The following is a 9,462-nucleotide window of genomic DNA, read 5'->3' as shown; positions in this document are numbered from 1 at the left end:
GCTGCTCCCCGCCGGGCAAGCGGCGCGACCGGAGGCGCCGCTCGCGCCCCTGCTCCCCGCCGAGCGCCTCAGCCCGCCGCGCGGGGCGGGGCGGGGCGGGAGCCGGTGCCCGCCCGGAGCATGCGCAATGCCGTGCGCCGCCGGTGCACGCCGGGAGTGGCGGCGGCGGGCGAGCTGGGCCGCCGAGGGGCGGCGGTGATTGGCCAGCCGCCTTCCTCCTCCCACCCCCATTGGCCGCCCGCCCTCCAGAGGCAGGCGGCCGGCGGGGCGGGACTTCCGGGGGCGGTGCGGTGCCGGCTTAAAAGCGCCCGGATCTGGGACCGGCTCCGAACTTTCCAGAAAAGTCGGGGTCGGCGCTGGGCGAGGAGCCTCCGCGGGGTGCGGGACCGCCCGCGGCTCAGGGGCTGTCCTCCGCCATGGTGAAGGAGACTACCTACTACGATGTGCTGGGCGTGAAGCCCAACGCCTCCGCCGAGGAGCTGAAGAAGGCTTACCGAAAACTAGCGCTCAAGTACCACCCTGACAAGAACCCCAATGAGGGCGAGAAGGTCGGCGGCGGGACGGGACGGGACGGGGCTGCGGGGCCGGCTGCCCCGGAGGGTACTGGCACGGAGGGCGAGGGGACGGACGGGCTGGGAAGGGCTTGGCGGGAGCGGGAGGGTGGCTGGGGGCGGGGGGGGGCCGGCCGGGGGTTCAAGGCTCGGGTGTCTGAGGCACGATGTACGTCTCCCGCAGTTTAAGCAGATTTCCCAAGCTTACGAAGTACTGTCAGACCCGAAGAAGAGGGACCTGTATGACAAAGGAGGCGAGCAGGCCATCAAAGAGGGTGGCTCCGGTGGTGGCTTCGGGTCACCCATGGACATCTTCGATATGTTCTTTGGCGGCGGTGGGAGGATGCAGAGAGAGAGACGAGGTAACGTGCCGTCTTCCGACACTTTCCCAGACTTTACAGCGTGATCGGCGGGGTAGACAGGGTCACCGTCTCTGAGGAGAACGCCGTAGGTGTAAGACTTTAAATAGCGTTGAAGTGAAGTTACAGGCTTGATCTCAAAAACGGAAAAAACACTGTGCCGAGCCCGTAACACCTGAAACAAGTAGGGGAGGGCATTCGGTTCATACAGTGGTAGTTTGATCTCTTATGCATTGTCTCATGTTAATAGCTAACCAGATTTCGGGTTTGGAAAGCCTTTAGCTGAGCGTAAGACCAGCTGCCCTCAGGCCGAATAGGAAACGGAACGGTAACATATCTTAAAATTATTTTTTTCACTAAGCTACTGTAAGTTTAGTGTCTCAATGTGAATTTGGTCTTTAATTGCAAGTAACTATATCTAAATAAGGTAGCCAAATCAAATTCAGTCTGTGAAACCTTTTTGTTTGCTGTGCTGTTCAGTGGAATTGAGTTGAAGCTGCAGTAAAATGCTGCTCAGAGATTACAGTCCAGATTAATCACACTGGGAAAGACTCTAGTGTTAATTAAACTGGTTAAGAGTAGTCCTGACGCTGTCACTTCTTAGGGTAGATCTAGTGACAAAGGGAAGAAAAAAGGGTTTGTATCAAAATGTTCATAGTAAGCCAGAACTTGTTATCCTTCACAAAAGTAAGCCTGCAGTAGCTAAAGTTCTAATTAATTCCTGAGTGAAAAAAATTTAATGACTCAATTCAGTTTCCAGAAAGTCCCCTGGTGAGAGGAAGAAAGTACTTGGCTGATTCTAGACAGTTTCTCCTGCTTCCTTGTAGGAGACATGTTCAGTCACTTTGTTAAAACTGAAGTCTTGCATTATAAAACTTAAATGTCTAAGGTTCTACATATTTTGTTTCTGTTATTGTTTGTGCTCTCACAGAAGAGTCTCTGACTTACTCTTAACGGAGGAACGTTACTGACAAAGCCATTAGCATTGTTACCTAATTTGACATCAGATAGGAAGGGGCTATTGACTAATACCAGCACAACAAGATAAAGCTATACTAAAACAGGATGTTAAAGCTCATAGACTTGGTTTGTCATGACTTGAGCATAGTGACACGGGAAGCTTACTGTTACTTGGAGACCAGGCTTTCAAACTTGAGTAAATATCCATTTTCTTTTATAGGCAAAAATGTGGTCCATCAGTTGTCAGTAAGTTTAGAAGATATGTACAATGGTGCAACGAGGAAACTTGCACTGCAGAAGAATGTTATCTGTGACAAATGTGAAGGTAACTGGGAAACTGAAACTAAACACAAGTTACTTCTAAAGGTTTTGGGGTTTTTTTTCTAGTAGCACATAACTATCCATCTTCGATTTTCATTCTCCTCAGGTCGTGGTGGTAAGAAGGGTGCAGTAGAATGCTGTCCTAATTGCAGAGGAACAGGCATGCAGATCAGAATTCACCAGATTGGGCCAGGAATGGTGCAACAAATCCAGTCTGTGTGTATGGAGTGTCAGGGGCACGGGGAGCGTATTAGCCCCAAGGACCGGTGTAAGAGCTGCACTGGCAGAAAAATTGTTAGAGAGAAGAAGATACTAGAAGTTCACATTGACAAAGGTGAGGTGTCTTACTAAGATGAAGTATTGAACTTGGATGTACTGACTGACTTCGCAGCACTAAATCAGATTTAGCAAATGCATGGTGTTGATTTGGTGAGTAACACTGCTGAATACATGTACAGTAAAATTGCCTGTTGCTGCCTGTAAAAACTAGGAGACTTGTTTTTAGGGAAGGTTTATTACTTCTATGTTCACATCTAATACCCGTGCACATAACTAAATGAATTCTGAAAACTGCACTATTGTAAGTGGTGAATTACTTTTGAGCAGTCTCATAAGCACAAATCTTGATCAGGTAGCTGGACCAATTAAAATAAAACTAATCAGTTGTTGACTCAGCTTGCCTAATGAGTTTTCCCTGCCTATAGGAAACCCTGCAGACTCCGATCACTTCTACTGTGTTTCAGTGTGAAGGGGAACCAGGTCTGCTATAGTAATAGGGTGCAGAGACAGTGCTAAGCTTTTCATGCTTAGAACCCTGTTTGCTATACAACCCTGACAGTGCTGCTCACTGCAGGTACTCTTTGCCTGGCAAAATGCAACTCGATACGCAAACCCTCGCAGTGATGGGAGAATGCAACAGTGTTGAGTGACAAATGCATCTCTGTTGAGGAGGCTGCTCAAAAGGTGGTGGGAGAAGTCTCTGAAGTAGTGCACCTTGTAAGATAGTACAAGATGACAAGCACATGGCTTCTGCAGACTTGCGCCTCACTATTACTTGCAACTGTTGTATGTGTAAGCACACCTTATGCAGTGCCTCAATTTGTTTGTAACAGGGAATATCCTACAGTAACATTAAATATGAGGGCTAGTACGGATATATTACTGACATTTTAAACAAGGAAGTCGCTGAGAAGAGTTTCTTTTCCCTTCTGTATAGAAAAACAGACTGTGAGCTAGCACGAGGCAGCTAGAATTTATGGCAGAGAGACTTGTGTGGGGGTGAATGGGTTTCTTACGTGATGGTTACAGTCCTAGGGGGAGTGCTTCTTGCACTCAGCAGGCTCTGAGATCATGTTTCTTAAGTAGCTCTGCCACATATATTTCTAAATCTGAAGAAGCAGATTGGTCACTTGCTCTCAAAATGTATTTTGTATGCAGTGTTTCTGTTTCCTTTTTAGTACTTGTGTGTATAACGAAAGCTGTTTTAATAATGTTTCCCTTAACGACTTTTTCTTGGCAGGTGGCTATTTTGCATTACAATTAAGCTTAATGATCTTGAGACATAGTTCAGGTTGGCACCACTAAAATCTGTTGGACATGTGAGTGGATTAAAAAAAATTATGAGTACTTCAAGGGAGGGTCCTGATGTTCTAATTTAAAGATACAGAGATCTCCTAGTACCAGCTTGTGCCTATAAAAATATTTCTTATTGCTGCCTTTCACTTAAAAAATATGAAAAATGTTTGTTTGTTTTCTGCAATAGGAATGAAGGATGGTCAGAAAATAACATTCCATGGTGAAGGGGACCAAGAGCCAGGACTAGAGCCAGGGGACATTATTATTGTCTTGGATCAAAAAGACCACTCTGTATTTACAAGGTAAAAAGTCTGAAAGTCCTTTGTGTTAACTCATGAGATGCTTGTCCACATGCTTCCTTGGTTACCACTCACCTTTTATCTACTGGAAATATCAGTAGATAGGATCATGTGGCTAGAGCTCGCCTGTGAGTTTGGGTGGCCAAAGGAGTACTGAGGTGTGCAGGAATCCTGGTACAACTAGTCACAGCCACTTGTGTTCTAATAGCACGAGATACTCTTATGTGAGCTTTGGCAGTAGAAGGGGATGGCAGGCAAACAAAACCAGTTACAGTTATTAAGAGTTTACAAATCTTGAATTTTAAGAACTCTTAAAATAATTGGGATTTTGTTCAATAGATATGAAGATTTGTGATTATTTCCTTGGTCTTTCTAGGATAGCATCCCATCACTTACCTCAAAATTACCATTTCGTGTAGGCAGCTGTTCATTGCCCACTTGGCTTCAGGGTATGGAAAACTTCTAGTGTGTTCACTTTTGCTCGGGGATTTTATTTATGACAAACTACTGAATATAACATGCACCCTTCTGACCAAAGGTGGTTTCCCACACTTCATTTCCTGCCTGAGTGCACTGGGCAGGGTAATCAGTCCTGTCCTTTCTTGCGAAAGCAAAAGTGACTCAAGTAGCATTGACCATGTCTCAAGTACTTCATGTTACTGGACAGTACTGCTTGGTGTTTCAAGCTAATGTTTATGGAATGAGTCTGTCCAGTACATTTTGGTCTGACTAAAAGCAACACTGGTCATCTCGCAGAAGTGTGTTGCACTTCGTGTCTCACTGCTTCTGTTCAGACCAGTAACAAGGGAATCAATGGATTTAGAGAAAGCATTTGTCTCAACACCAGCCACTGACACTGTACTTGTAAATAGGAATGGTGAGTCAAAGGTTCTTGGGAAACGTGCAGCTGGTCTGCCTGACTGTCCTATATGGTGCTCAGCTCTGGAAATCGGTGCTAGAACTCTGTGCTGAAGAACACTGAGCTCACAGGCTAAGAATCAGTTCTGTTCGCTTTGGATAAGCTTACTCAGCTGATTTTTCTTAACTTCCAGTGAAACCAGATACTGAACCAGCTGTGCCAAAGGGACAGTTGGAGCCAGACTGTTTGTGTGGTTACCTGGGACTTGAAGTCACAACTCTGATGGCTTGTTTTTGTCCGGCTTTCTGCCCACTGCCTTCAGTTCTAGTGTCCTTAGATAAGCCTTTATGTTACTGGTCCTGTGGGATTATGCTGAGGTCATGCTGCTCTGGGACAAGTGGAATGTTCCCCCTCTCCTGCAGTCTAAAATTAACTTTTCAGGCAAGTCTCCTCTCGGAGACCTTTAAAACAGGGTGAGTGAAATAACTAATTTCTTTGAAGAGGCTGGAGGATTTTGTAGCCCTTGAACATGCAGTACATGCAGACATCACTAACACTGCCGTACTGAAGTCAGAATAGGCAATTAAAACAATTACATTATCTCTTCCAGGTAGTTCTTAGTGCTTTCTAGAAGGTGCTTTCATCATAACCCAGAGTGGCCATCACCTGTTCAAACTTCCCTAATACCAGATCTTCAGAAAGCAAGTGTAACAATAATGTGAAGCTAGCTGATGCACTTGGAAGTATTAATCTACATAAAGGAAGGGATTAATTGTCCCAGTTGCAATGTTTAGGAGGCTGAGAGAGAACTTTCTTCCTAGAATTGGGAAGGTGCTGTGAAGTGAAACTGGATGCAAGTGTGCCTTGTTGTTATTTATTTCTTTTCAATAAACACTTCTACACTTTGGATAGCTAGACTTGATCAGTAATGGCTCTCAGTGTAGGCATCATTCCTGTAATTGCTGGCTTGAGGTGCTGCATCAATATTCAGTACTCTTTATTTAATTGCCCAGGCTTCTGTTGTCTTTGCCAAGTTAAATACTGAAGTTGGGTATGATCCTTTTACTGTTTCTCCCTCTCTGTGACTGTTTTTGATTGCTTCTGCCTTAGACGAGATGAAGACCTTCTTATGTCTATGGATATTCAACTGGTTGAAGCGCTATGTGGCTTTCAAAAGCCTATCACAACGCTGGATAATAGAACTATTATTATTACCTCCCATCCTGGTAAGTGTTGGTTTGCTTTCTGCTAGAAGTCCAAACATACAGTGAATGTAAGCTGGAAATTTAAAGGAACAGAAACATCTCATCTTGATGTACAAGAGATGTGTGCTGGTATCAAGCTTTTCTTCCCAGTCTCTGCAGTACAAATCTTTAAACAAAAAAGGATTTTTGGATAGCAGTCAGCAGTAACTTTCTCTTTGCGTGATATAATAACACACCTTACCTCATGGACACACTTGCATCCTGAGGATGCTTTATGAGAATTGAAGGCTGTAGATCTCTGAAAACCACATTTTCAGCTTTGGAAAGGAGCACTTAATAAATTTGTAAGTATGCTTCCTTTGGGAAGCATAACAAGGTTACAAGAATGTAATGTAGATGCCAGCCTGCTTTCCTACTCAGAAGTTACCAGGCAGCAAGTCCCTCTTAGACTACTAAATATTGGTGTAGCTGTCTAACCACAATATAGGTTACGTGAACATTGAAGGGAGTTAAAACTAAAGCTGCTCCTGTTGCCTGGATGGTTCCCTTCCTTTTTTGGGGTGTTTTTTTGCGGGTTTTTTTTGTGTTTGTTTGTTTTTTAGGCCAGGTTGTCAAGCATGGGGCTGTTAAGTGCGTGTTGAATGAAGGTATGCCGATTTATCGCAGACCATATGAAAAAGGACGGCTGATTGTAGAATTCAGGGTAAGTGGATCAACTTCCATGGTGCAGTTCAGCACTGAATATTCATCCAAAATTTAACCTCTAAGCATTACCTAATCAAGAAGAGATACCAACTGTCAGATGTCCTGGTTTGGTATTTGTTTTTGACAATGGTAAGAACATGTAATCCATCAAACAGAATTACAGTTCAGAACACAGAGAAAGCTTTGGAACACTCTGAGCCAAAAGTACTTCAAGTACCAGAAGAATTTTTTCAGATACCTTGTGAATTTCCGTTTGGTTGGCACATTCTTTAGTTTCTGTCATCCTGTAGGGAGGATGAATTAGTAAATTCCCTGTGCTGGAGCAAAAAAGTAGGCTAGAAAATGCTGATTTCTTCTCTAGAGAGAAACTAATGGTGGGAGCTATGGCAAAGAGGCTCTGTCTGCTATGGGTTTAGAGGAGATTCAACTATATGTCTAATGTTGATATATCCTGTACTTTGCTTCTGGGGTGATTCCAGAGGGCAGCCAGAGGCAGAAGAAATGTTGGATAAGATTTGGTTAAGTTGCCAGTTAGAAGCTAACTTCTTGCAGGCATTAAACCTAGTGCTTAAAATAAATAAATAAATAAAATCTAAGTCACAAGGCTATTTTTTAAGTCATCTGTGATGATAAAGCTGACTTTGGCAGGTATTTGACCTGTAGTGGGATGGAGAAAGACCAGTTCAGGCAGACTTGAGTAACCCCAGTTCTTGATGATTTCAGGTGAACTTTCCAGAGAGTGGCTTCCTCTCTTCAGACAAGCTGTCTTTACTTGAAAAACTGCTACCTACAAGGCAGGAAATAGAAGAAACTGAGGAAATGGAACAAGTGGATTTAGTGGACTTTGATCCATCTCAAAAAAGAAAACACCACTATAATGGAGAAGTTTATGAAGATGATGAGCATCACCCTAGAGGTGGTGTTCAGTGTCAGACATCATAAATGGGCCAGTGAATAACTTGTGATGCTTGTTTTGTATGCATTAGTGGATGAGTGAAGGACTGCAAGCAGTTCACCCTCACTTCCCACTATTTGTTGTTCTATCCAGCCATAGTTGTTTCTAAAAGCATAAAGAAATAAACTAATTAAACTGACTTTGCAATTTGTGTAAAGCTCCAGGATGCAAGCTCAAATGAAGTTGATGGCACTTCACCCCTGCCTCTTGGTCAAGAAATCTCCCTTACCTGCTTGTCTTTTACCCCAAGCCTTGTAATTCCTGTATGTGTGCAGTTGCCCAGGCTTAAAATAAGATTCTGTGGTGGTCTTTTTAGGAATTCTAGATCTTATACTCTGTTAATAAAGTATGCACAAGTACTTATAATTCATGCTAAGATATAGTTAAGTTTTGTACCACTTAGGATAACATGTTAATGTTTTGGGCTTGTACTGGTGTTTGTTAAATAAATACAGACTGGCTCTAATGCAGCCACATAATAGGTGAAGCTGACAAGGATATGGTTAATCTTCACAGGCTTATTAAAGTTATGTGATCCATAAGCTCTCTGAAGCTACTGTGCTTAAGGTCAAGTAGTCCCTTTCATTGTCAGCTTTGTTCCTGACCCTGGAGCTAAATGTGAAGCTTGCTGTGGTTCATTGCTGAGTACTGTTTGGCTGTTGTCCTGCACCGTACTGCATATAGAGCCACTGGTTGCTTGGCTGCTGCAGGAGCTTCCTTTGCTACCACGCACGAGTAAAAACCTCCAGGCTTTATCAGCACGCATGCGGTTTGGAATCTGTCAGCCTGCTGGTATGTGAAGCTTGACTTCCACCTTGGTTACTGAAATTGGATACCCCTCAGTGGTGTGTCATGGAAAGTAGTACCAGCCCTGTTGGTGGGCGTATGTGAACCTGCAGAGGAGAGAAACTTATTGTCAGTGAATACAACCAACTGATGCATCTAGGATGTTCTGAAAATTAATGTATTGTGTGCATTATTTTAAGCTGACTCTTGAAAATGCTGTATGAATGTTCTAATTATTGTAGATGAAGCATTTCCAATATAATTACAAAATTGTTCATTGCCTCTTTTCTTAGACCAGATGTTGGTTTAAAGACACCACCCCCTTCTTTTTAGACAGCTATTCACAGAAAAATCTTAGCAAAAAAACTTCTTTCAGAAAATATGCTGAGAAGACAGGTCCAGATTTAACCTCTAGTGCAGTAGTTTAGTCTTGTTCTACCATCTGGCTTGGGACAGAGCTTACGCTTTTGTTACTGCTTTGACGCTAAAGTGTCATGACGAGAACTTGGTTTTTCTTCCTGGAAATAGCTGCTACATGACAGTGTGCGTGTTGTAACTTGAGTATCTGGAAACTGTTAGTCTTAGAAAACTTCTCTAGCTCTTGTAAAATGTTAGGGGTTTCATTTTATAAAGACAGCTGGTAGCATGGATTTTGTACCTCACATGTAGTAGTTCTCCTTGAGGTACTTGCAGAATTGCAATCCCCTGCATGTTTCACCTACTTTTTTTTTTCTTTCTTTCTTTGTCTCAGCTGGAATAAAATCCTGTAGGCAAAATTTTACTTGAATGAGCCCATCAGTGAGCTGTACAAATGTGACCAGCAGGAGCCTTTGCTCTATCAGTAGGACAGTTTGGCTGCGTCAGGAGGAGGAACAGAAAGTACTCCT

The 9,462-nt window shown here is 43.6% G+C and overlaps 1 protein-coding gene across 1 annotated transcript; it reads left to right on the top strand.

Moving 5' to 3' along the window:
• The first annotated feature begins 287 nt into the window (after nucleotides 1–287).
• Nucleotides 288–7,928, top strand: DNAJA1 (DnaJ (Hsp40) homolog, subfamily A, member 1). Its single transcript, XM_010578114.1, has 8 exons — nucleotides 288–548; nucleotides 736–913; nucleotides 2,091–2,195; nucleotides 2,298–2,525; nucleotides 3,954–4,068; nucleotides 6,035–6,150; nucleotides 6,732–6,832; nucleotides 7,558–7,928. Exons 1-8 carry the CDS (start codon nucleotides 417–419, stop codon nucleotides 7,774–7,776), a joined length of 1,194 nt encoding a protein of 397 aa, XP_010576416.1. The 5' UTR covers nucleotides 288–416; the 3' UTR covers nucleotides 7,777–7,928.
• Nucleotides 7,929–9,462: the final 1,534 nt, after the last annotated feature.

The sequence above is a fragment of the Haliaeetus leucocephalus genome, unplaced genomic scaffold, assembly GCF_000737465.1.
Source record: "Haliaeetus leucocephalus isolate CR32 unplaced genomic scaffold, Haliaeetus_leucocephalus-4.0 Scaffold605, whole genome shotgun sequence".
In the NCBI taxonomy this organism is placed as follows: domain Eukaryota; kingdom Metazoa; phylum Chordata; class Aves; order Accipitriformes; family Accipitridae; genus Haliaeetus; species Haliaeetus leucocephalus.
The sequence above is the reverse complement of the archived record's forward strand: the minus strand, read 5'-3'. Positions and strand labels throughout refer to the sequence as shown.

Bases quoted from the DNA above. Each gene is read 5' to 3' on its own strand.
- DNAJA1 (XM_010578114.1), top strand. From the start codon at position 417: ATGGTGAAGGAGACTACCTACTACGATGTGCTGGGCGTGAAGCCCAAC. The intron at 4,069-6,034 runs GTAAAAAGTCTG...CTTCTGCCTTAG, and splicing joins GACCACTCTGTATTTACAAG to ACGAGATGAAGACCTTCTTA. The intron at 6,151-6,731 runs GTAAGTGTTGGT...TTTGTTTTTTAG, and splicing joins TATTATTACCTCCCATCCTG to GCCAGGTTGTCAAGCATGGG.